Source organism: Jaculus jaculus, chromosome 9 (assembly GCF_020740685.1).
Source record: "Jaculus jaculus isolate mJacJac1 chromosome 9, mJacJac1.mat.Y.cur, whole genome shotgun sequence".
NCBI lineage: Eukaryota > Metazoa > Chordata > Mammalia > Rodentia > Dipodidae > Jaculus > Jaculus jaculus.
The window spans coordinates 118,198,869-118,224,663 of NC_059110.1; the positions used below are offsets into that span (position 1 = coordinate 118,198,869).

A 25,795-nucleotide genomic window follows, 5' to 3' on the forward strand; every position below is an offset into this window, starting at 1 on the left:
AGTCCTCGGGCCCCGCACCCGGCCCGCGCAGGGGAGGCCGTCGCGCGGTGAGGGAGTCGGGCCGCTGCAGGTGAGGAGTGTCCCGGGACGGCCTCCCGGCCCCGGAGGACGACGTGGACTGCAGCCGGGCGTCCTGGGGAATGCAGAGCGCTGCTCAGGGGCCCTGCCCCTGCGCCGCTGGGTCAGTCGGCCCTGGCCAGGCGGGAACCTGCCTCCTGCCCCTTTGGATCTTGGGATCGACACTATTTCTTGCAGGGTGGAGTTGGTTTCCATGGAGAGGCTGTGTTTACCACCCACAGCCTCACTGGCTGCACGTGGGTCAGGGAGATCCTCGTCCACAAGCCTTTGGGCCAGCCCGAGCCCAACTGGGCGAGGGCAGTGCCTAGGAGCGGCCAGTGTTAGTGTTTACACACGCAGCCAGGAACGCACATCCGAGGACACTGACGGGGCTCATGGCAGGCAGCCTCTGAGAGTAAGGGGACCCTCCTCTCCCTGGTAGCCCCTCCCACTCTGACAAGGAGACCCTGGTGGTTTAGTATTTCTCCTGTTTCCATCACACATTCAGCCGCGTGCGTGCCTTCCACATGCCAGGGGCTAGAGCTGCATATCCCTGTCCCCTTCACGGTGACAAAATTCAGAGTTGGGTGGTGATGTGAGGACAAGGAAAGAAGGAACAGTGTTTAGCAGAGGTGTGTGGGAATGGGCTGCCTGAGTTTACCTACAGCAGAGTGGGGTGGGTGCAGAGGACAGTATCAGATCTGCACGTGTTAGGTGTTTGTGTTTATTTTGATGCATTGAGAAGCCATTTCCTTGGGGTGTAACGTAAGTAAGCTGAGAGTGTTTCATAAAATCTGAGAAACTGGGCTGAAGAGATGGCTTAGCAGTTAAGATACTTGCCTGTGAGGTCTAAGGACCAGGGTTCAATTCCCCAGTACCCATGTAAGTCAGATGCACAAGATAACACATGCATCTGGAGTTCGTTTGCAGTGGATGGAGGCCCTGGCATGCTCATCTCTCTATATCTGCCCCCCCAATAAATAAATAAATAAATAAAATATTTTTTAAAATCTGAGGAGTTTCGTTAGGATGGGACCTGATGTGGAAGGGGCTAGTCAGGCACAGTATGAGGAGATGCTGTTGCAGGAGCCAAGGTGAGGAGTCAGTGGCTGGACCAGGGTTGTGGAGTGGAGGAGACCAAAGATGACCCCCAAGTGAAAAGGGTGGAGGTAGAAGAGAGGGTGGGTGAACCCAGGGGCCTCCAACTCTCAGGGGCAGAAAGCTGAAGAGTAGCCAGTGAGGGAGACTATAAGGGTGTCCTATAAGGTGGCAAGGGAAGCCCCAGGAGCAAGAAAGCAGGTGCCTGTCCCCAGAGCTCATGGATATTCCCGGGGGTTTTGCAGTGATGGAGCAGCCAGATAAGCCCCAAAGTCCTGGGTGTCTTTACTGTAGAACTTCTGAGAACATATCCCGCTAGAATAACTTGGGGCTGTTGAGGGCTCACCCAGCAATCATCCTCATGGCCTCATTTGAACCTTGGGGCAGTCCCAGAGACACATTTTAAATCCGTTTTGCACAGGAGAGTGGCCTGGACAGGTGGGATACCTTAATCAGGATTGGGGACTGAGGGATAAGTAGCACATCCAGGCTCACACCCATTGCTGCCTCCTGGCCATGTTACCCTCTGGAGTGCTGGCCTGTGCCCACAAAGCTCTGCCTCAAGTCTCATTCATCATTCTGAGCCTGAAATGGGGATGAGAGCAGGCGCCTCACGCACCTGCTGAGGGCCTTTTGAGTAGCAGGTGGACCCAGATCCTGGGCTGGCTGAGGCTGTGGGATGTGATGGGCACAAGGGCTGCAGTTCCTCCAGACTGTCTTATTGTGTCCCTCCCTTCCCTTTCAGGGTCTGCTTGGTCTACCATGAAAGGCTCGAGGGTTGTCAGCAGTGTCCCTGAGGGAAGCCCAGAAGGCGTGGATCTGAGTCTGATTGGCCTTCCTCCTCCCATGTCCCAGCGTCCTAGCAGTGCCTCCACCACCAAAACCCTTGTCCGCTCTGTCTCTGTGGCAACAGGCAGTGAGCCAAGAAAGAAGGCACTGGTGAGTGTGGGGGCCAAGCTGGCTCCCTGTCACTAGAAGGTTGTCACTGGGGTGGCATTTGGCCCCACATGCCTCAGTCCATGGTCATCACTGGAACAGGAGGGATCTGGGTCTCCCACACCTAGAAGCTGACTCACAAGGGGATCAGGGAGGTTGGCTGGCCTTGTCAGAGCTACATCCATCCAGCCTCCGTCTCTGCCCCTCCTGTTACACTGCCCTTTGGATTTGCATGGGTCCTTAAGAAGTGGGGTTGACCTGTGGAAGGGTGACAAGTTCCTAGGGCCTCAGCATGGCAGACTGGCACAGGTGGTCAGGGTGGTAGCCTTAGGGTCCTGTCTGCCTTTCATTCTCCAGACCACCTCTTCAGGGTAGGATGGGGTGTCATCTGTAGCACAGATCTGTGGGTGCTGTGAGAGGCCAAGCTGGACCCTTGCAACCCTCAGCCTACTGTCTGCTAAGCTGGACCAAGAGAGGAATCAAATATTCTCTGGGATACAGGACTGCTGGAGTTAACAGGGAGGGGGCGGGGGCATGCTGTAGACAGTGGCTCTGCACCCAAGAAGAGGTCCTTGCTGAGGTAGAAATGGAAGTCATTGGTCTGGGCTTTCTTGGGGGATCTAGGCTGAGGTCCCATATGGATAAGAGGCTCATGTCATGTCCCTTTCTCTTAAAGAACCATTCCTGTGTCAGACAGGGTGGACCTAGTGTCTGGGCTGATTTTTTTTTCTCCCAAGGTAGGTTTTGCTCTTGCCCAGGCTGACCTGGAATTCACTCTGTAGTTTCAGGGTGTCCTTGAACTCATGGCGATCCTCTTACCTCTGCCTCCCAAGTGCTAGGATTAAAGGTTTGTGCCACCACACTGACTGGGCTGAGTTTTTTTTTTTTTTTTTTAATTGACAACTTCTGTGATTATAGACAAAAAGCCATGGTAATCCCTCTGCCACTTTCCCCTTCGCAACTCCACTCTTCGTCATATCTCCTCCCCTTCTCAATCAGTCTCTCTCTCTGTCTTTTTTTTTAATGTCATCATCTTTTCTTCCTATTATGATGGTCTTGTGTAGGTAATGTCAGGCACTGTGAGGCCATTTTGTGTCTGGAGGAGCACATTGTAAGGAGTCCTACCCTTCCTTTGGCTCTTAGATTTTTTTTCCATCACCCCTTCTGCAATGGACCCTGAGCCTTGGAAGGAGTGACAGAGATGTTTCAGTGCCGAGCACTCCTCTGTCACTTCTCAGCACCGTGGTGCCTTTTTTTTTTTTTTTTCAAGGTAGGGTTTCACTAGCCCAGGCTGACCTGGAATTCACTATGGAGTCTCAGGGTGGCCTCAAACTCATAGTGATCCTACTTCTACTTCCTGAATGCTAGGATTAAAGGCATGCACCACCACTCCTGGCTGTGGTACCTTTTGAGTCATCCCATTGGTCACTGCCATCTGAAAAGAGAAGCTTCTCTAAACAAAAGTGAGAGCAGCATTAATATATGGTGTGGACATTGAGAGCATGACCCTTGACCTTGCTTCCTTCTGTGACCCCAGCCTTGCTCCTGAGTAACTGGACTCCCTGCCCTCCCCTTCTCCATTGAAAGAGCTATTCCTATGTCAGACAGGGTGACTCTACAACATCCAAGCTGAGTTCTTAGTCAAGGACACCATGCCATAGGGGACTCTTGGTCCAAACAAGTTCCTGCCACCAGAGACCAGTGGATCAAGGATCTGGCCTTGCCACCACTTGATCTCATTGGGACTCATGAGGAGCATTTGCCCTGGGCAGGTTGTTGCCTCATGCCTGGCCCAGGATGGCTGATCTTCTCTTCTGGTGTGTGGGGCAGTGTGGGGTGCTGCCCCTGCTGGTGCCTTCTCCATCACCCGCAACTGGTGTATCGACTGGGCTCTTCATCTCCAGAGCTCTCCCCGGGTCTGGAGCCCTGTGTGAGATGCCCCATCTGAAGCATCTGCCACAGTCACAGTGCCCGACCCTGGAAGGTTCCCTTCTCTGCCCCTGATCACTTTGTTGTCTGAATTCCTTGCTCCTCTTCCCTTTCCCCTAAAGGAAGGAGGTTTTTAAGAACCAAGAGACCAAGCTCATCAGTGAAGCTGATGTCACCACGTATGTGTCACTATGGTGTGGGCCAGTTCTGTCCCCAGGGGCCTATACTCCTGGGCTGGAGAAATTCTTCTGAACACTGCCTTCCCACTCGGGCAGCCTCCAGTGAGTGCAGGGCCCTGCCCTACTCCTCAGCATGCAGGCCATGAAACCACCATTGGGACGTCTTGGCAAAGATGACACTCATCTCTCCCCACTCACCACTCACCCTGATGCAGTGGCTGGTGCTGTTTGGTTGGTGGCTTCAACAATTCCATATGATTTTGAATAGGTCAAGTGTGCCACCATGTGATGTGCAGAGGGAATAGGAAGGGTGTCTGTTCTAGAGAAATAACCAATAGAATGAATATATTTTATGTTATAAAGAGAATTTATTATATTGTCTTATACCTATGGAGGCTGAGAAGTCCAATAATGACTGTCTGCAGACTGAAGAGTCTGAGAACCTGGTAGTTGCTCAGTCCATGAGGCTGGATGATTTTAGCAGTCTCAATCTGGTGCTGAGGGCCTGGAGGATTCCTGGAGAGCCGCTGGTCTTCGGTCCATGTTGGATGGCTGAAGAAGCTGGGCTCTGAAGTCCGTGAAGGTTGGTGGTAGCAGGGTAGATACACGTACCTGCGGGTAGCACAGGCAGCAGGCATGGCTCTTTCCTGGAAGCTCTTTCTATACAGACTGCTACTGGAAGGGCTGCCCACTCTGGAGAGGGGGTCTGCCCCTCTCTGTTACACCTCCCTGGAAGTGCTCTTACCAACCTGTCCAAGAGTCTGATCTGATCAGGTTGACCACAGAACTTAGCCATCACCATGCACCCCATGCACTGAGCCGCCTCATGTCCATTCTGGCTGGCTGACCCTAGTCCACTGTCATTTCTGTACTCTCCAGGTACTGTGGCACATATGGACCATGTGTGCAGGTTATATCCTGAGATGTCCTGTGTGGACCATGTGAACCTGAAGTGGGACCAGAATTGGTGCCTCCCCATGGGCAAACCTTGTCTGGAGCCCGGCACTGTACCCTGCTGTAATCTGACAAGCACTCACGCCTTCCGCTCAGGCTGCCTGCTCTCCGTCCCTAAAGTGCTCTGGAAGTTAACTGGAGCAGCTTGCCATGCAGAGTTGTGTGTTTTGAGAGGAGAGCTCACCGCTGAACTCAGCTGGCTCCTCCTCAGCTGCCTGAGTAACTGGGAGGGCAGCTGTGGCCACCACTTCTTCTCATGTGTTTAGGAGCCATTTGTAGTTTCTTCTTTATGAACCAGTCTTACCCTTTGCGGGTTTTTCTATCTTTTCTCATAGGTTTTTTTTTCTTCAATTTTTTTTTATTAACCACTTCCATGATTGTAAATAATATCCCATGGTAATGCCTTCCCTCTCCCCACTTTCCCCTTTGAAACTCCATTCTCCATCATATCCCCTTCCCCTCTCAATCCGTCTCTCTTTTATTTTATTTATTTATTTTTTAAAAATTTTTTGTTTATTTGAGAGCGACAGACACAGAGAGAAAGACAGATAGAGAGAGAGAGAGAGAATGGGCGCGCCAGGGCTTCCAGCCTCTGCAAATGAACTCCAGACGCGTGAGCCCCCTTGTGCATCTGGCTAACGTGGGACCTGGGGAACCGAGCCTCGAACTGGGGTCCTTAGGCTTCACAGGCAAGCGCTTAACCACTAAGCCATCTCTCCAGCCCTCTCTTTTATTTTTATGTCATGATCTTTTCTATTATGATAGTCTTGTGTAGGTAGTGTCAGGCACTGTGAGATCATGGATATCCAGGTCATTTTGTGTCTGGGGGGAGCACGTTATAAGGAGTCCTACTTCCTTTGGCTCTTACATTCTTCCCGCCACCTCTTCTGTAGTGGACCCTGAGCCTTGCAAGGTGTCATAGAGATATTGCAGTGCTGAGCCCTGTCACTTCTTTCCAGCACCATGATGCCTTCTGAGTCATCTGCCATCTGGAAAGAGAAGATTCTCTACCAAAAATGAGAGTAGTGTTAATATATAGGTATGAACATTAAGAGAAGTGCTTACTAGGCGGTTTGATAAGCATAGTATATACATTCATCCAGATAACAACAGGTATTACCCCCCTAGGGCTCATGACTACACTTGTTTAAAGTTTTCAGTATCAGGGATGTATTCTCCCCCATGGAGCAGGCCTCCAGTCCAGTTAGAAGGCAGTTGGTTTCCACCATGACAGACGTGCCATTATTGCACCCATTGGCTCACTTGGCCTGGCTGGCCAAATAGAAGGTTTGCAGTGTCCACTGTTGAGTATCTTCACTGGTGATTTCTCTCTCTCCCATTGAACTGCATACAGAATGGCTTCTTCCAGCTTTCTGTCAGCTGGTCTACATGGAGGAGGTTATCAGCTCAGTTCCAGCAGGATTTCTCAGTGGCCTTGCAGCCCAAGTACATAGAGTCTTTAGCAATAGAGTCTTATCAATTGACAGTTTCTATGTATAGTATATTTTGATCATAATCTGCTCCCTCATCCCATTTCCACTGAACCCCTTTTCTTTCCAACTAGTCCCTCTTTCAGTTTGATTTTTTCCTCTTCCTCCATCATCCATGACAACATGTTGATGGGTCCAGTATTGTGCAGGTAATGACAGTCATTTTGTTTCTAGAAGACAGCATTCCAAAGCACGCCTCCCCATACTCTGGCTTTTCTGTTCTTTCTGCCACCACTTCTGTCATGGGTACCACTGGGGTTGAGTCTCCCTGATGTGGCACAGCAGAGAGTCTCTCAGGCTGTTCCCCACCAAGTTTGGAGGTCTTTCACTCTGAATGTGTGGACAAGACCTGGAGGAGCCCCTGCTAGTGCACGCTGCAACCTGCTTCCTGCTCCCTGCATGCTCCCACCTGCTGAGGAGCATGCTGTGGACATCCTCTGAAATGCTTCAGGCTTCAGAGAGCTGACCTTTCCAGGCAGGCTTCCCTGATGAGATCCAGTGTGCTCGCATCATTTCCCAGCTGGATCTCATTAGGGTTTCTTTGTTGTTAGTTTTTATTTATTGATTTTTTGGGGGGACTTGCCGAGACAGGATGTCATGTAGCCCAGGCTGGTCTTCAACCCACGGTGTCACCAGGAATGGCCTCTCCTGCCTCAGCTTCCCAAGTGCTGGGGTACAGGTGTGCACCACCATGCCTGGCTTTGGATTCATTTAATTGCCAGCAGTTCCTACACTTTTTTTTTTTTTCTCTTTGAGATATTCACTCTGTAAGTCCAGGGCACTGTGGGGCCTGGAAGGTATGGAGGCACTCAGACCCAGAAGGACAGGGAGCGGGAACACAGGACAGCAGACCTCACCAGGCCTGGGGCTTATCCATGTGTGTGGAATGGAGACTTCTCTCCTCAGTCTGCCCTTCAGGACTCCACTGACCTGCCTCACCTGCACAAGGTGTGCTCTACCCCAGGCAGCTTTATGCCATGACAGGCCAGGCTGATTGCTGCTTCTGTCCCTAGAGCAAGTGGTGAGGCCCTCCGGCACACATACTGCCCTTACCTGTGCACTAATCACAGTGGCCGCACAGGGCATCCCTCAGGAGATTTCCTTCTGGTGGAGGAGGCTAAGGGCCCAAGTGGACCAGGCACTCTCGTCTATGATGTGGTACTGGGAAGTCTCTGCTGGTGGTACTGAGGCATAATGAGTAGTTCTCAGCTGGGTCTCATGCTTCCTCCCCTGCCTGCCCCATTGGCATTCTCCCTACTTTGTACAGTACAGCAAGACCCTCAGAGGCTAGGGCCTTGTTCTACCCACCAGTGGCAAGGTTTAGCACCCACACCATCCCTGCTGTCCTGTGTCCCCACTCACCTGTCCATGTACCGCTCTTAAACCCTCCCAGCCTGTTATGAACCCAGGATGCCCCCTTGATCCCTAGCAGTTTCTCCAAGGCCTAGCCTGGCACCAAGCGAGATAGTGTCTGGGACCGCCTTCACTGAATGGGATGTTTTCTCTTTCTGTAGGAAGCCTCAGGACCTGGGGGCTCCCGGGCTATCAACAACCTTCGAAGATCTAACAGCACCACGCAGGTCAACCAGCCATGGACTGGCTCCCCCAGGTAACCTTATCCCCTCCAGGTCAACCCTGTTCCCCTCAGGTAACCCCAGCCCACTCCTGCCTCCCCATCCCTTCCTCTAGCTCTCTATCTCAAATAAATAAATAAAAGTAAAATGTTTTAGCTAGGCGTGGTGGTGCATGCCTTGAATCCCAGCACTCAGGAGGCAGAGGTAGGAGGATAGCCATGAGTTTGAGGCCACCCTGAGACTACATAGTGAATTCCAGGTCAGCCTGGGATAGAGTGAGACCCTACCTCAAAAAACCAAACCAACCAAGCAAACAAACAAAAAACTAAAAAAAACTATAACCTTGAAATAACTCTTTTCTTCTATAAGCTACTTCTGGTCAGGTGCTTAGTCCCAGCAATGAAAAGGTGTCTGCTACACATGGCTTCTTGGGAATTGAACCCAGGTCCTTGTGCTTGCACCCCCATGAATGGCTGGGCTTCCTCAGGCCCTCGTGCTTGTACAGGAGGTGCTGTTAACCACTGGGCTCACTCTTCAATCTTTGCTCTGCTTTTTTTTTTTTTTTTTTGGTATTGGGGATGGAATCCAGGGCCTTGTACACTGTAGGCAAAACCTTGGAGACACACCTGGGCCCAATTTAGTGGTTTTCAGTGCACCCATCACCACAGTCATGTTTGGAGCAGTCATAACCGTATCTGCTAAGTCACCCCATTCTCCCACCCCATCAGCTGCCAGTCTGCTCTGTGGGTCTGTCTGTTCTGGACATTTCCTGACTGGACATGGCCTCTGGTCTGTTCTACTGAGCGTCACGACAGTGCCTCACTCCTGTTCATTATTGTATAGTGATGTGAACAGACCCTCTTGTCCTTGGAGTCACCATGCATCCTGCAGGACAGTGTGGCATGTGCTCTCACCCTGTCAAGTTCAGGCCTGGGACCAGATGCATCCTTGAGCGTCCAGCTGTACGTCCTTGTAATCTGTCTATTGAGGATGACGGAGTGGTGGCAGCAGGTGGCCACATATTGAAGGCCCCTAGTCCCTAGGCTAACTGTGGCTACACAAACTCACTGTGGCTCCATGGGAGCTCCCTAAGTCCCCAGACCTCTACCAGGTGGGGTTGTCACTCAGGGCTAAGAAACAGTTTGTGCGCGCGCGCGCGCGCGCGTGTGTATGTGTGTGTGTGTGTGTGTAGGCCAGAGGTTGATATCTGGTGTCTTCCGTAATCATTCTTCACTTTTTAAAAATATATTTATCTATTTGAGAGAGAATGGGCATACCAGGGCCTCTAGCCACTGCAAACAAACTCCACATTGCATGCACCACTTTGTGCATTTGGCTTATGTGGGTACTGGGGAATTGAACCTGGGTCCTTAGGCATTGCAGGCAAATGCCTTAACCACTAGGCCATCCCTCCAGCCCATCTTCAGAGTCTCTTGATTCTAGGGCTCACTGACTCAGCTGGTCTAGCTAGCCAGTTTGCCTTGGGCTCCTGTCTCCACCGCCCAAGTGCTGGGATTACAGACAGACTCTCACACTCACCTGGCATTTTTGTGGGCATTGAGGATTCAAACTCCAGCCCTCACCCTTGCACAGCAAGTCTTTTATCCACTGAGCCATGTCAACGCCCTTAAGAAACTGTCTAAAGTGGGGTTTGGGTCTAGAAACCCACATTGGTGTCATGGCCCCCTTGTCCTTCTGTAAGGTGTGGCTCTGCCTTCCTGGAGTTGCTTCCCTAACAGTTGGTTTTGTGTGCCAACACCTCTCAGATGCAGACCAGCGGAGCCCTCTGACTTCCTGATGCTCTTTGAAGGTGGCGCTGCTGGGAGGAAGAGGGTGGCCAGTCTGAGCAAGGCATCCACTGAGAAGGGAGCCACATGGAATGCCCTGGTAAGATCAGGTGTGAGACGGCTGTGAGTGCTGGTCTGCCCACCAAGGTCGGGTTCCTTCCTTGTCCTTCCTGCCTTTGCAGAAAGGTGGGCAGCAGCTGCAGGGATGTCCTGACATAGCATTCCCTGGGGTCATCGTGTCTCTGCTCCCCACTCAGGAGTCATAGCTCCTCTGTCTGCAACACACAAGGACCTGGTGTTGGGCCGTGTGCTTGGGCTGTCAGGCTGAGCGATGTCCATGTGACCCACAGGATGACCAGTCCAGGGACTTCTCCTTGCTGGCCAGGGTCCAGAGTTCCAGTGTCCTCAACTCCCCGGTGGGCCCACAGAAAAAGGAGTGTGTCCTCGCACCCAGCTTCACTGCTAACAACAGGTGTGACCCCTGCAGATGCAAGATGTGTCTGTCTTCTATAGGTCTGTACGAGGCTGCTTTGAATAAAGGAATGAATGAGTGAATGGCTTACTCTGCCAAGCAAAGGGAGACATCTGCAAGGTGGTGTCTTGCACAGAAGAAGCCATTGGTCATTGTTTAAGGGAGGAGCCTTGCTCTGGCCTGGCAGACTTGCCAGTGTGCCCACTTTCTACCAGCTCCTCTCCTGCGGCAGCCTCTCCCTCCAGAGGCCAGAGTCACCCAACTGTGCTCTTGGGCTCTTTGTGTATGTGTGGGATTTGGGGGGAGTGGACCCAAGGAAGCTCATTGTGCCTGACTTTCAGAGGCTTGTTGGGTTAAGTTTTGAGGTTCTTTGTTACCCCAGAACTCCAAGCCTCTCTGTCAAGGTCAGCATTGTGTCAGGGCTGTGTTAGTCACTCTTGGGTTTGTGCTCACCAGAGATGCACAGACCGGAACATGTCTCAGTGACGGATAGGATAGCATGGGTCCTGGGGAGGACTTGGCTCTATGCCTTGCTGATGGGTCAGCCTCAGCAGGCCCTGGATAAGCCACTGGAATAAGAAGACTTAAGCTGCAGGTGTGACTTCCTTAGCCTCAAGGCGATCAGGGGATACCACCTGCCTCCTTAGGGTACAAGGTTTGGCTATCCTGATCTAGGAAGCTGCATGGGGGACTCCAGGATGCTTATCTGGTGCCACAGCATACACTGAAGGTTCCTCACTGCCTGTAGCACAAACCAGTCTCGATTGTCACCTCTGAGCCTGACCCCTTCCTATCTCTCTGGCAGGAGCAACAAGGGAGCTGTGGGCAACTGTGTCACCACCATGGTGCATAACAACTATGCCCCCTCCAAGAAGGCGCCGTCCCCCAAGAGCTCCAACCAGAAGGCCCCCTCTCTCAAGTAAGGGGAGGCGCCAGCAGGGTGCAGCTTAGGTACAGTGTGCTCACCTGAGGACACTGGGTCTGGGGCAGACTCTTAATCCTTAGTGCTGTTTCCTGTCCTCTCGGATCCAGGTCAGCCTCCCAGGGGAGCAGACAGCTGCTGGGTGAGCTCAGAGCTCTGCCAGGGTGAGGCCCCAGCCGAGGAAGCTGCTGGCCGCTGCGGAGCTAAGAGGGCATCACAGTGGGAATGGCTGAGCAGAGAAGAGGGCCCTCTGCCCGCCACAGAGCTTCACTCAGGGTTGATGACCCTCAGGGACTCTGAGTCTCTGGTTGTGGACTTCTTTGGTTTTTAGACTCTTGCTGTTTTTCAGTGTAAAGGACACTTACCCAGATGTCAGCTGATGGGACCTTAGGGTACAGGCTGGGTACCAGTAAAGAACTAGCTTCATACCATGGGCCTCTTCCAGGGTCAGAGCACTGGGATGGCTCCCGCTGGCCATGGCTAGAGCCGCTGTTCTGGAGCAGAGCTGGGCCTTTTCTTTCTCCTGTCAGCAACATCATTAAGGCAGCGGCCCGTGAGGGCAGCGAGGGCACCAATGTCAGGAAGCCTCGGAAGAACTTCTCTAGTGGCAGCCACACAGCCCAAGACACCACTGGTGGAAGCTCTGCTGGCCTGCTCAGACGAAAGGAGGTGACCGAAGAGGAGGCTGAGAGGTAACCACTTAAAGGCAGGTGGGAGGGGCAAGGGTCTGTGGGCCTCTGACTTCAAAGACAGAAGTTTCCTTTTTTCGGGGGGGGGGGTGAGGAAATTGAGGCAGGGTCTCACTCTATCCCAGGATGACCTGGAACTTACTCTATATTACTTGGTAGTCCCAGATTGGCCTTGAATTCACAGCAATCCTCCTACCTCTGCCTTCTGAGTGTTGGGATTAAAGGCGTACGCCACCACGCCCAGCCAACTTAATAGTTTGTTTTTTAATTAATTAATATATTTGAGAAAGCGAGAGAGAAAGAGGTAGAGAGAGAGAGCAGGCACCCCAGAGCCTCCAGCCACTGCAAACGAACTCCAGACACATGTTTCACCTTGTACATCTGACTTACATGTGTCCTGGGGAATCGAACTGAGGTCCTTTGGCTTTGCAGGCAAGCACCTTAACTGCTAAGCCATCTTTCCAGCCCCTTAATAGTTATTTTAACTAGTGCAGCTGGAAAGATCATATACGTTAGGACTCCATGCATATAAAATGTCTAGAAAATGCAAACACATAAGGGCAGGAAAGGGATTGGTGGCGATTCGGATAGCACAGGGAGTATTCATTCTTTAGGGGTGGTCAGACTGTTTTAGAACTGGGTTTTGCTGATGCACAACTCTGTAAATTTGCTAAAACGCATTGAATTATTGTATGCTGGGAATGAGTGCATTTTATAGTATGGTAATTATGCCTCAGTAAAACCGGTAATTAAAAACACATTTAGGAGAAAAACGTTATAAGACTGAGAAAAACAGAAACACCTGTGGGGCTATGTCCTTGAAGCATACCCTTCAGAGCTGGGGGTGGGCATTAGTCAGAACAGTGTCTCCTGGCCAGGCCTCCTGAGTGGCTTACAACTGTTGGCTTCCTTCTGAGAGTTTCCAACCAGCCCACCCTGCCTGCCTGTGACCGGGCTGGGTCCTGGGGGAGCAGCGCTGCAAGTGGGCACAAGGAGGGAGGTGCTGGGCGTGAGACCAGGACCCAGCAGCTCCCAGAACGCTGTCTTGGAGAGAGGATGCTGGGCCCTGGAGGCTGACAGCTGTGCCTTTGCCAAATGGGTCCACTTGTGATCCTTCCAGCCAGGGTTGGTACTTTTGTTTAATCAACTTTATGGTGTATTTTGTGGGAATGGAACCCAGGGCCTTGTGTATGCCAGACAAGCACTCTGCATTCAGCTGCATCTTCAGCCCCGTGAGTAAAACTATAAGATGCACTTATTTGACAAACTGTTTATTTGTTTGTTGTTTTTCGAGGTAGGGTCTCACTGTAGCCCAGGCTGACCTGGAATTCACTATGTAGCCTCTGGGTGGCCTCAAACTCATGGCGATCCTCCCACTTCTGCCTCCCAAGTGCTGAGATTAAAGGCGTGCTCTACCATGCCTGGCTGACAAACATTTTTTATGTAAAGGGCATTTACCCAGATGTCAAGCTTTAGTGTACCATCACTCCAATGTACACAGTGGTATTTATAGATACAGTGTATTCAGTCCAAACTATTAGTGGGGTGCGGTGGCACATGCTTGTAACTCTAATACTTGGGATGTGAAAGCAGTAGGATCAGGAGTTCAAAGCCAGTCTTAGCTACATTGAGTTTGAGGCCAGCCTGGTGGGCTGCATGAGGTTGTGTCTCAAAAAAACCACAGACAGGACTGGCTCAATGGTAAAGGCACTTACTTGTAAGCATGCCATCCTAAGCAGCCTGAGTTCAATTCCTCAACACCCACCTAAAAGCCAGATGCAAAGTGGCACAGGTTTTTGTAATCCCAACACACCTACAGCAGTGGAAGGCAGAGCCAGAATATGGAAGCTCACAAGCCAACTAGACCAGCACATACAGCAGCAAAAAAAGAAAGCTGGATAGCTGGCTTTGTGGTTAAGGCACTTGCCTGTAAAGCCAAAGGACCCAGGATTGATTCCCTAGTACCCATGTAAAAACAGATGCACAAGATGGCACACACACCTGGAGTTTGTTTGCAGTGGCTATAGGCCCTGGTGCACCCATTCTCTCTCTATTATACATACATACATACATACGTACATATATATATACATATATATATGTGTATGTATGTATATATATATATATATATATATGTATGTGTATGTGTATGTGTGTGTGCATATATATATTAAAGGGGCTTAGCCAGGCATGGTGGTGCATGTCTTTAATCCCAGCACTTGGGAGGCAGAGGTAGGAGGATTGCTGTGAGTTCAAGGCTACCCAGAGAATAGAGTGAATTTCAGGTCAACCTGGGCTAGAGTGAGACCTACCTCTCGAAAAACAAACAACAACAATAAAAAAAAGACTGGGGAGATGACTCAGTAGTTAAAGGTAATTGCTTGCAAAGCCTTCCAGCTGGAGTTCAGTTCTGAGCACAATGTAATGCCAGGTGTAAAAAAGGGCATAAGTATCTAGTATTCATTTGCAGTGGCAGAAGACCCTGGCAAGTGCCCCCCCCCACACACCCCCTCTCTCTACACTTTTAAGCTCTGGAGAGTTGGCTCAGCAGTTAATTGTGCTTTCTGCACAAACAGAAGAGCCTGAGGAGACCTGAAGCTGCCAGAGTCCAAATCTCCAGACACTGTGTAAACAGCTTGGCGTGGTCATACATGCCTGTGACCCCAGTCCTGCGGAGGAGAGCAAAGAGTCCAGGGAATCACCCAGGCTTCCAAAAACAAGCAAGTTCCAGTATCAGGAAGAGGCTCCAGCTCAAACAGGAACGGGCAGAAGAACAGGGAGTGGGACACCTGCAGACCTGCCTTGGCTGCAGTAGGCAAACCCTGACACAGGTGTACACACACCACTTTACATTCACAAAAAAGGAAAGAAAAAGGAAGCAAGAAAAGCACACACACAGAAAGAGACAGGACAAGCACCCTGAGGTTGTCCTCAGACCTCCACATTTATGCCATGGCACAAGTGTGCCTATTCACGCACACATGTCTTAAGAAAGCCCCACACCCCCACAGTTCCCTTAAGCTCCTTTCATCCACTTTGGGCCCCAACACCAGCAGCCACAGACCTGTTTGCCCATTCTGTTGTTTGTTTTGTTCTCTAATGCAGGTATGGGCCAATCGGATCAGGGTCCTCTACATTCTGCCCAAGTCTCTGGTTACTCTGAGTGGCATTCGGTCACCTGCAAGCACCAGTGTTTGCTCCATTGCTGCCACTGGGTCATGTCCTCCTGGAAGTTATGCTTATGCTTTGTAACCACCCAAGTCTTCACAGATAGATATCAGATTTCCCTGGGCAGCTTCCCCGGAGGGTGGTTTGGGGTTTTAACGGAGTATGCCCAGAAGGGCTGGCCTTGCTGCATCTCAGTCTAGTGAGAAAGGGCTGTATATAGCTGCCAACCCCTTTGCATGTGGTTAATGGGGACACAGGAGTTCTGGGCCCCCTTCTGGTCGTGAGTCCTGCTCTCTGCACAGGTTTATCCTCCAGGTAAACCAGGCTGCAGTCACCATCCAACGCTGGTACCGCCACCAGGTGCAGCGGCGCCAAGCGGGAGCAGCAAGCCTCAAGCACCTGCTCGCGGTCAAGAGAGAGGTCAGTGTGCATGCGCATGCATGTGTGCATGCATGCGTGTGTGCTCGAGCCTACCAGGCCCAGGCCTGATTATGGGTAGTGGGGTTCCCGAGATAAGCACAGTCGATCCTTGTGGTTGTCTTTGAGTTCAGTGTCAGGAGATGCTTGCTCCTGGCTCCGTGATACAGAGCTGTCTTGAGCTGCTGCACTGCCCTCCACGTGGGGTGGAATTTGCCTTCTGTCAAGCCAAGGTGGCATGTTGAGAGTCGTGGGGTTCTCATCCCTCCATAGAGGTCTCTGCAGATTTTGGACGACTCTGGGAGTCTCCTGGAGACATTTCAACTGGTTCCTAGCTTTGACCTCTATAAAGCCTATGGCTTGGGTTTCCTTGCAGGAACAACATCAGCGATTGAGTGGCGGGAATCTTCTAGATGTACACCGACAGGAAGAGGCGGCAAGGAGGAAAGCTCGGGAGGAGAAGGCCCGCCAGGCCAGGCTGGTGGCTATTCAGGTATGACGGGGCCATGAAGCCCATAGGCCAGAGAGCAAGGCTAGGCTCTCAGCTCCACTCTGTGTGACCCCACTGCTTGAGGACACTGGGCTGAGTGTGGTAAGGGGTTGCCCTTCCTTGGGGGTTGCTCAGAGATAGATACTCCCCTGGCAGGAGCTACAGCAGAAACGAGCCCAGAAGGCAGGTGAGGCTGAGCACAGGCTACCTAAAGAGAGTCCAGAGAAGAGAGCACTGCGCCATCCACGGCCCACTCAGGAGACACCCTTGATACCTGGTGCTGACCACCAGCTCCTCAAGGCCAACAATGCTGGTGAGTAGTTGTCCATCCACCTGGCCCTCGAGGTCAACAGTGCTGGCGAGCAGCTGTTAGTCCATCTGGCCCCAGGAGACCTGTGATGAGGAAGACATTGCAGGCTCTGCTGGGAACTCAGTCCACATGCTGTGGAAGCCTGGTGGCTTCCACCTGCAGAACTGGGCCCTCAGCCTCAGCCCCTAACTTCCACTTTTGCTTCTGCCTGGCCCACTTGTGGAGCTAGATGTGAAGGTACCCAGGCTTTGACAAACGTTGGCCATGGGACCCCACAACTGAGGCCCAGTGCTCTGAGTCCACACAGCTCCCTCAACTTCACACTCTGAAAGACCAGGATCCCAGGTGTCTCTGGATTTATACCTGCTTCCCTCATAACTGGCTTCTTTTCCGGGACTCCTCCCAGTTTAGGGCCCTGGGTGGGATGACACGGTGGTCTATTGTACAGGTACCAGCATCCGCCCCACAGGCCCCAGAGAGCCCCGACCTCCTGCCATGGAGTCGTCCCCAGATCCCCGGCAGTCTCCGGAGGACAAGCTGCAGGTCTGTACGTAGCCTGCCCATCCCTTCCCACGGACATGGGCATTGCGGGGCATATCTGTGTCTGCGTGGCCTGAGCTGACCCTCTCCTCAGCTGTGGGCTTCCTTTTGCCCAGAAGGCTCCTGCTCTGATGCAAGCCTGGGTTACTCACTGGGTTTAACTCTCATAGAATTTCTCTGAAGTCCCACTGAGTTTTCACATTTGCCCAGGAAGAGGCCCTATGGGTCTGTCCACAGAAGAGGAGCTAGCTTCGAGAGGCCTTAGGCTGGGCAGAAAAGCCTGTCCTTCCCTGAAGGAGGCCCTGAGATGCGCTGAGGGGATAGGTGCTCCGGCCCATGCGCATGGGGCAGAGGGCCTGCCCAGCACTGCTGTGGTCAGCCGTGTGCATGTAGATGGCTGCAGGCCACCAACAGCCTTGTCAGCTTCTCTTCCCCTGCCCATCTACTGCAGGATGTGTGTTCCCAGGACATGGCCAGGGAGGGTGTGGAGATGGTGGATCCTGCCAGTAGTAGGACCAGGACCAGGGCCAGGGCTAGGGCCAGAGCCACCTTTGATGAGCTGTTGGATACCCTGAGGCTGTTGGAAGAGGAGCCTGACCCACTGCCCTGCCCCAGGCCCTATCACAAAGACAAATATGCCTGGGTTGATGAGGTGAGTAGGCCATATCTTCTTCCAAGCTCAGGTACTGGCATCATGGGGCACTAGACCACTGGAGGGTGTCAGGGACAACAGGTGTTGCCATATTCTTTCGTTAGTCAAGAACAGAGGCCAGATGGGCCTCTGTCAGAGGTTGGGACATAGAAACCCACCAGGGTACACACCACCTTTCTAGCAGTGATGCCCTCAAGGGTCTGAGCAGCTGGGGAGGCTCTTCCTTCCAGAGCCCGGCCCGCTGCCTCTCCTCTTCACTGCCCCTGCCCTCCCAAGTGGTCTATGCTGCCCAACGACTCCTAGTGCTGGCCCCACAGGAGGACGACACCAGCTCCCTGACAGCTGACAACCTAGAGAAGTTTGGGAAACTCAGTGCGCCCCCTGGCCCTCCTGACGACAGGACTCTGCTCTCAGAGGCCAAGCTGCAGAGTATAATGAGCTTCCTGGATGAGATGGAGAAGTCGGAACAGGACCAGCCAACACTTCAGCGGGAGGTAGTCATTTGTCTGGGCCCCAAGAGGTAGATGGTCACTTTTCAGGCCTATACGTGACCCTTGGCAGAAGGTAGTTGCTTGCCAGGCTTCTGTGTGGCCCCACCAGGAGGTGGCCTCTATGCAGCAGCCTCACTCCTGGCCTCTGGACAGGGCTGGCTTGTCCCACCCTGGGCTGCTCTTTGCCTGGGTTATCGCTAACCACTGCCATAAACCCTATCCAAATGGTTAGTCCTGGCATCCCTGGGCTCTGGCGTACCCCAGGCTGGGGTTCTTTCCTGAGTGAGCACCAGCGGACACAGTGGAGCAGTCATGAGTCTTATCATCCTAAGGGTGTTTCTGGTGTTCTTCCATGGCCCTCCTTCTTTACTCCATAATATAAAGTCTCTGAGGGTTGGGCTGTCACCTACCATTCCTTGGCCAGGTGTCCTGCATGTTGCTGCTCCACCCTCAGAGCAGGGTAGAGCAGAGGGGATGCACAGGGCAGGCATTGGGCAGGCACACAAGTGGTGGGCTGCATGCCTGAGGCTTGCCATGTCCTCAGCGCCTGGTGCTGGAGGTGGGGGAGGGGCTGCCGGAGCCTGTGTCCGAGGGCAGCACGTCTATGATGCGTCTGAGGCTGGAGGTAGAGGAGAAGAAGCAGGCCATGGTGCTGCTGCAAAGAGCGCTGGTAAGAGAGCACTGTTGTCCTGGGGCTGACAGGCCTGAGCCACCATTGTCCCTGAGGCCTTGTTGTTGCCTTTCCCCCACACAGCCCTCAGCTCCCAGTCCTGAGTCTCTGATGGGGACCCAGTGCCAGCCCTTCCTGTCTACACCCTCCGTAGGCACAACAGCGAGACCTCACCATCAAGAGGGTCAAGGAAACAGAGAGGGAGCTGAGCCGGCAGCTACGACAGCAGAAGGAGCACTATGAGGCCACCATCCAGCGCCACTTGTCCTTCATTGACCAGGTGATGTGGCTCCAGGAGGCCATGTAAGGTAGAGGCATTGGGCTCCAGACCCAGAATTGATGTCACCGTCCCTTCGTTAGAGTGCCATGCTGACCTCGGGAAGGCACTGGCCCAGGCTCCCCTGCCTGCTTGTACTCATCCAATGCTGGACTCCAAGGCCCATGGGCAAAACATAGCCAGTGGTTTCCCCAAAGATGCTAGGTGGTTTCAGAACTAGCTGGCCCAGTGAAGGGATACTGGACACAATCTCACTCCTTATCCCCACCCCTCACAGCTGATTGAAGACAAGAAGGCTCTTGGGGAGAAGTGTGAGGCGTTGGTGGCTGAGCTGAAGCAGGGGGACCAACAGAGTCGGGAGCACATGGCCCAGATGCAGGAGCAGCATGAGCTGGTGAGTCCCAATCTGCCATGGCAGGTTGTGAACGAGTCCCCAGTGGTGCCTTGGCAGTGCAGCCTGAGCATATAGGGAGCCAGGGAGCCAGACGAGAGATGAGTATTCCCCAACCCTTCCCCTTCTTTCCCTTGAGCTGTGTCCATGTGTAAGTGGCATCAGACCCTGAGGTGCGTGGGCTACTCTTCCAGGTGAGGACACAGGGGCCCAGGAGTCCCAGCCCAACCTGCCTGCCAGGGCCCTGGACTTTGGGACCTGTTCATCGCAGCTGTGCAAGGACAGGCCGCACTTCAATCTCCCTCCTTCCTGATCATCTTGTTAAAATGCTGACTCTTAGAATGGACCTGTCTTTCCTGAAGCCACCCTAGACAACCCGAGTCAGGGTGCGTCAGCATTGTTAAAGAGCTCTGGCTCCAAAGCCAGGGTTGAAGACTTCTGGCCACACAAGACTAAAGCACTGGGTTAGGATTGGGAGATGGTTGAAGGCACATGCTTGCAAAGCCTGACAGCCCAGGTTCCAACACCAGTACCCACATGATGCACAAAGCGGAGCATGCATCTGCAGCAGGAGGCCCTGGTGTGCTCTTTCTCTCTTTCTCCTCCTTTTTTTTTTTTTTTCTTTCTCTCTCTCAAGCAACTACTGTTTTTTTTTAAACTTTTTTGTTATTTTTATTTATTTATTTGAGAGCGACAGACAAAGAGGCAGAGAGAGAGAGAGAGAGAGAATGGGTGCACCAGGGCCTCCAGCCACTGCAAACAAACTCCAGACGCATGCGCCCCCTTGTGCATCTGGCTAACGTGGGTCCTGGGGAGTCAAGCCTTGAACCGGGGTCCTTAGGCTTCACAGGCAAGCACTTAACCGCTAAGCCATCTGTCCAGCCCAAGTAACTACTTTTTTAAAATATTTTTTGTTTATTTTTATTTTATTTATTTGAGAGCGACAGACACAGAGAGAGAAAGAGACAGAGAGGGGTTGGGGTAATGGGCGCACCAGGACTTCCAGCCACTGCAAAAGAACTCCAGATGCGTGCGCCCTCCTTGTGCATCTGGCTAACGTGTGTCCTGGGGAATTGAGCCTTGAACTGGGGTCCTTAGGCTTCACAGGCAAACGCTTAACCGCTAAGCCATCTCTCCAGCCCATAATTACTTTTTTAAAGGCACTGAGTTGGTCCCACAGTGAGAGGTGGCATTGCTTTCCGGGGATAGGTTGATGGCTGCCCCCTTACGTCTCAGGCCACAAAGTGTATTGTGGAGTGGTCTCCGCCCAGGGAGGAAGGAAGAAGCTCTGCAGAGTTCAAGCCCAGAAGGTGGCAAAGGGGGCAGGGGTGCCAGGAGGTAGTTTTCGTAGTTGTTTCCCTACTTCCTGTGTCCTTGTGCCTAGGAGATTAAGAAACTCAAGGAGCTCATGAGTGCCGCTGAGAAAGTCCGCCGCGAAAAGTGGATTAACGAGAAAACCAAGAAAATTAAGGAGGTCACTGTGAGAGGTGGGGCCCTCCCGCCTTGGCACTGGCTGGGGACACTTTTGATAGAGAATGGTAGCTCAGGTCACACACGTGGCATCACTGAGCTTGCATAGATGATGAGGCCTCAGAGGTGGCAGCTGACTGGGACAGGTGTGTGTGCAGACAACACCTCCATCTGCCAGCTCACAGGCCACAAAGGCACGAGCTAGGCAGTCAGGGCCTCTCAACCCTGGGGAGCTGGCACACGGATCATGCCAGGGGAAACAGGGAGAACAGTGGGAAGGAAGTGACCAGGGCACTTTCAGCTCAGAGTTGGTGTATAAAAGAGCTGTAGACCCCTCAGCTTGGCTGCTTGTCCTGGGTCCTCTTCCTCCAGGGTCCTTGCCATCCCCACTGGGAGACTAGTTGGAGCACCAACAAATGGTCAGCTTGCTCAGTGTCCAACAGGCCGGGAAAGCCACTGTGGCCTGATGATGGCTCCAGAGCACTCCTCCGGGAGCCAAGTCCTGCCTCCTCTATCCATCGTACATCAGGCTAGCTGTGCTTTGGGTAGGGCCCCATGTGTCTTGGTGGGCAGGTCCTACAGCCCTGTGGCTGGTGTCCCTAGGTCTGGAGCCTGAGATTCAGAAGCTCATCGCAAAGCACAAGCAAGAGGTGAAGAGGCTCAGGGGCCTACATGAGGCCGAGCTGCAGCAGCGGGACCAGCAGGCTGCGCAGCGCCACCTGCGCCAGGCAGAGGAGCTTCGCGAGCACTTGGAGCGGGAGAAGGAGGCGCTGAGCCAGCAGGAGCGCGAGCGCGCCCAACAGCGGTGGGCATCAGTGTATGGTGGGCTGCAGGAAGGGAGAAGCCAGGTGCATGGGGTTGGGGTGTTGGAGTGCTTGTGTCTTTCAAGGCTGTGAGGATGGCAGGTGGGAGTCCAAGAGTCTCTGTGCAGTGCCCCCAGAGGCCACCAGGGACTGTGGTCTTAGAGTAGCCCCCTGTATGCCCTGCAGAGGAAATGAGTGGCCTGCATGGAGCTCAGATCTGCAGCTTTGCCCCACCCACCAGGTGGAGTACTTGCTGTGTGGGCTTCCTCACGGGTCTGTGGGCAGCCATGTGTGCACTCAGGAGATGTCCAGCCATTCTTAGATGGTCCCGAAACATCCAACCCTAGGTGGCGTAGGAGCTCCTATGCCTCTGCACACGGCCTTACTCATTCTCTTATCCCTGTGTGAGGGATTCACCACATGTCCAGGCTGTGCCCTCAGACTCTGGGACCCAAAGTCCAGAGGCATGCCAGGTGGTGGATGGTATGCACAGGCACCAGTCACCATCAGGCATCCTCTTCTATACTGGCTGTTCTTTCAGAGCAGACCCTCAGGGACAGTGCCTTCCTCTCACATGGCTGCTGGCACGATACAGTAAGACAGCAGAGGAATTTGGCCGAGGCAAGGCTGCTTCACGCCACCACCAACCAGAGCCTACAGCTGAAGGAGGCCAGCAGCCCACTAACAGCAGAGAGCCCACCTGGGCTGGCTGCCCTGGGCAACAGTGGTGGCAGATGTTGTGTGCTGTGGGAATGAGCTGCTTGTGGACCAGCTGGAAGCGGAAAGGCAGCTGGTCATCTTGGGCTACAGGGCTCCAAGGAAGAGGAGTGTTGTGTTATACTAGTGACCTCCTGGGCTGATCTCACTAGTGTGAGCATCCTGGGACAGCAGATCCCCACTGTCCCACAGGTTTGAGCAACACCTGGAGCAGGAGCAGCGGGCCCTGGAGCAGCAGCGCCGGCGGCTCTACAACGAGGTGGCCGAGGAGAAGGAGCGGCTGGAGCAGCAAGCAGCCAGGTGCTTGGGGGCTACTACCCTTCTCTCCGTGCCTGCCCCACCCCATGCAATGACTGGCACCCTGACCCTTGCTGGCCTACAGGCAGCGAGCAGAGCTGGAGGAGAGCAGCGCGGCGCTGACCCGGGCCCTGAGGGCTGAGTTCGAGAGGGGCCGGGAGGAGCAGGAGCGGCGGCACCAGGTTCATGTCCTCCTTGGAGCCCTGTGCAAAGTCTGGCCTCCGGTGCGGTGGGGTCTCTGCTGCCTCATTAGCAGCTCATGGCCCTGCACAGGGCGGGTGGGGCCTCAGGAGTGGGCCTTCAGCTAGCTCACAGCCGGTTCCCCTGCAGACAGAGCTGAAGGCCCTGAAGGAGCAGCTGGAAGCTGAGAGACAGGCATGGGTGGCCAACTGTGCCAAGAAGGAGGTAGGCTGGTCAAGGCTGGGCCCAAATCCAGGACCTCCCTTGGGACTTAATCTGGGTCTCATACCTGGCTGCTTTGGGGCTCTGTGGTTCATTCCCAACCATATGTGGTTAACTACCATTTTCATGTGGATCCAGGAAGGTCAGCATTAGAACTAGAGGGAAGAGAGGGTGGGCAGATCTGGAGAGCTGAGGGTACTATCCTTCCTCCCTTCGAGCTGCCCTGCTTGTGCCCTTCAGTCATCTGATGCCCAGACCTGTGGAGGAATCTCCACATTGCCTCCAAGCAGCAGCCTGTTTGCCCTGCTGCCACCCAAGCTCCTCAGCCAGAAGGCAGGTCTCCTCTTTGACCCTGCCTGTCTCGTGGACAGTTGCAGCTGGTCATCTTGGGCTGTGGGGCTCCGAGGGAGAGGAGTGTTGTGTTGTGCTGGTGGCCTTCTTGCCCATGGTCCTGAAGACAGGACATGGCCCCCCAGCCTGCATCTCAGGTGGTGGGACCCCTTTGCCCTGAGGATCCATGTGTCCCCCTTTTTTTAGGGAGCTTTCCCAGGAGCCCACAAGTTTGCCACTGCCATAGCCCCCATCTTCTTTCACTTTCTACCTCTTAGTGGCAGACCCCAAGCCAGCTGTGTGTCCCTACAGGAAGCATGGCTGCTTAACCGGGAGCGTGAGTTGAAGGAGGAGATCCGCAGAGGCCGGGACCAGGAGATTGAATTAGTCATCCGCAGGCTGGAGGCTGACATGTCAGTGGCCAAGGAGGAGAGTGAGAGGGCAGCTGAGAGCCGGTGAGCCGCCTCCTACCTTCAGGTCCCTGAGATGGGAGCGCTAGGAGCAAAGAAACAGCAGCAGCTTACGTGACCACTCTGCTTCTGCCCACAGTGTCAAGCGTGTGCGGGATAAGTATGAGACAGAGCTCTCTGAGCTGGAACAGTCGGAACGGAGGCTTCAGGAGCGGTGCACCGAACTGAAGGGGTGCCTTGGGGAAGCCGAGGGGGAGAAGGAGCGCTTGCAGGCCCTGGTGCGGCAGAAAGACAAGGAGCTGGAGGACATGCGGACGGTGGGTAGTCCCAGGACCCTCCCTTGTCCAGAGCCCACCACCCTGTAGGCTACCAGCCTACTCATGTTCCCTTCCACCCAGGTGAATACACAGCTGTGTGGCGAGCGTGGCAACCTGACCCAGGTTGTCCGCCAGGAATTTGCTGATAGACTGGCGGCTTCCGAAGAGGAGAACCGGCAGGTGAAGGCCGAGCTGGCCGAGCTGCGGGCCCGTCAGCAGCTGGAACTGGACGAGGTGCATCGGAGGTGGGTGGCTGGGGCTGTAGATTGGGGATAGAGGGGTGGGCAAGACAGTGCAGTGCCACCCAGAGGGTGAGCATTAGATGCCCTCCTTCTTCCTCCAAGTGATGTTAAGGCATCCCTGGCAAGAGCTGGTGCAGGTTCCAGGTTTATGCCCGGGAAGGCTGGGCTGGTTCCCCTTTGGAAGCACGTAAGTCCCAGAGCATCAGGCATCCCACCAGGCTGCTCTCTGCTGTTGTCCAAGGAGCACCCTTGTGGTTCTCCAGGGAGACAACACCTGAGTCCCACATGGGCTGGGGACCTGGCTGGAGCAGGTGTGTGCCTCAAAGATCCAGTGTCAGGGAGGTGACAGCTCCCAGGAGTCCCGTAGCCTCTTCTGTGACCTCCCACTTAAGTGCCTGTCATGGGCCTCAAGAAGTGGGCGTGGGGCTGCTTCCTGCCCATCTTGGCACAGCACCCTATCCCAGTGCTTCAAGAAGGATGTGGGGTTCTGACTCCCATGAAGGCAGTGGCCCAGGGCCAACTGCTCAGGTTAAGGTCAGTGGGGCTGGGGCCAGGCCTAGGAGACTTCCTTTGTGGGCTGACCTGGTGCTGAGAGGTCCCGTGTTGAAGACAGCTGTGTCACTGCAGGGTGAAGGCGGCACTCGCGAGGAAAGAGGAGGCTGTCAGCAGCCTACGGAGACAGCACGAGGTAGGTCCCGTGAGGTCCTGTGACGGTCTTGGCAGTGGTGCAGCCATCCTGGCCCTAACTGACATGTGTCCCAGGCTGCTGTGAAGCGGGCTGACCACCTGGAGGAGCTTCTGGAGCAGCACAGACGGCCACCCCCGAGCATGAAATGACGCCACCCAGAGGCTGGAAAATTAAATGAGAAGCAGTCTGTAGTTGGTGCCCAAGCCATGTCCCACCTCGATGCAGGGCTAAGGGTGGGACACCTGCTGTTGGGAGGGGCGACCCTCACAGAGCCCTAGTGCTCAGGACACCAGGCAACATGCCTATAGATGTGTTTTGTAGTTTAAAAAAAAAAAGGTTTGTTTTTAGTGTTGTGTCACCTGCTTGTCTTTCTCTCCAGGGTTGGAATAGAGGGGTAGTAGGGACTAGAGGCAACTAAAGCCACCCCCCACCCCCCATGGTGGTGGCTAGGTGTGGTCTCCATGGCCTGTAGGACTGACTCTAGCTTCCTACTTTTCCAGGCTGCCAGGGAAATGGCTGGCAGTAAGCAGCTCCTCCACTCTCAGGGAAGCCCTCTTGTAGTTCTTTGCCTTGCCCTGTGGCCCCTGAGACTGGCTGCAGTCCCCACCGCAGAGAATGGCTGTGTT

The 25,795-nt window shown here is 53.7% G+C and overlaps 1 protein-coding gene across 6 annotated transcripts; it reads left to right on the top strand.

Moving 5' to 3' along the window:
- Cep131 (centrosomal protein 131) lies at window positions 1-25,499 on the top strand. Of its 6 annotated transcripts, none has more exons than XM_045159214.1 (26): window positions 1-70; window positions 1,901-2,094; window positions 8,158-8,252; window positions 9,984-10,104; window positions 10,355-10,476; window positions 11,282-11,395; window positions 11,929-12,090; window positions 15,558-15,675; window positions 16,049-16,165; window positions 16,319-16,475; window positions 16,921-17,015; window positions 17,464-17,664; window positions 17,982-18,158; window positions 18,700-18,825; window positions 18,980-19,105; window positions 19,380-19,496; window positions 20,878-20,980; window positions 21,567-21,768; window positions 22,676-22,783; window positions 22,866-23,004; window positions 23,111-23,185; window positions 23,825-23,967; window positions 24,062-24,239; window positions 24,321-24,484; window positions 25,109-25,169; window positions 25,244-25,499. In XM_045159214.1, the coding sequence occupies exons 2-26, from the start codon at window positions 1,918-1,920 to the stop codon at window positions 25,316-25,318; spliced, it is 3,273 nt and encodes a 1,090-aa protein (XP_045015149.1). In that variant the 5' UTR covers window positions 1-70; window positions 1,901-1,917; the 3' UTR covers window positions 25,319-25,499. The 6 variants fall into 6 exon arrangements, with proteins under 6 accessions (XP_045015149.1, XP_045015153.1, XP_045015152.1 ...); XM_045159218.1 differs by having other exon boundaries at window positions 24,321-24,473; XM_045159217.1 differs by having other exon boundaries at window positions 22,866-22,962.
- Window positions 25,500-25,795: the final 296 nt, after the last annotated feature.

Bases quoted from the DNA above. Each gene is read 5' to 3' on its own strand.
- Cep131 (XM_045159214.1), top strand. From the start codon at position 1,918: ATGAAAGGCTCGAGGGTTGTCAGCAGTGTCCCTGAGGGAAGCCCAGAA. The intron at 21,769-22,675 runs GTGGGCATCAGT...ACTGTCCCACAG, and splicing joins CGCGAGCGCGCCCAACAGCG to GTTTGAGCAACACCTGGAGC. The intron at 23,968-24,061 runs GTGAGCCGCCTC...TTCTGCCCACAG, and splicing joins GAGAGGGCAGCTGAGAGCCG to TGTCAAGCGTGTGCGGGATA.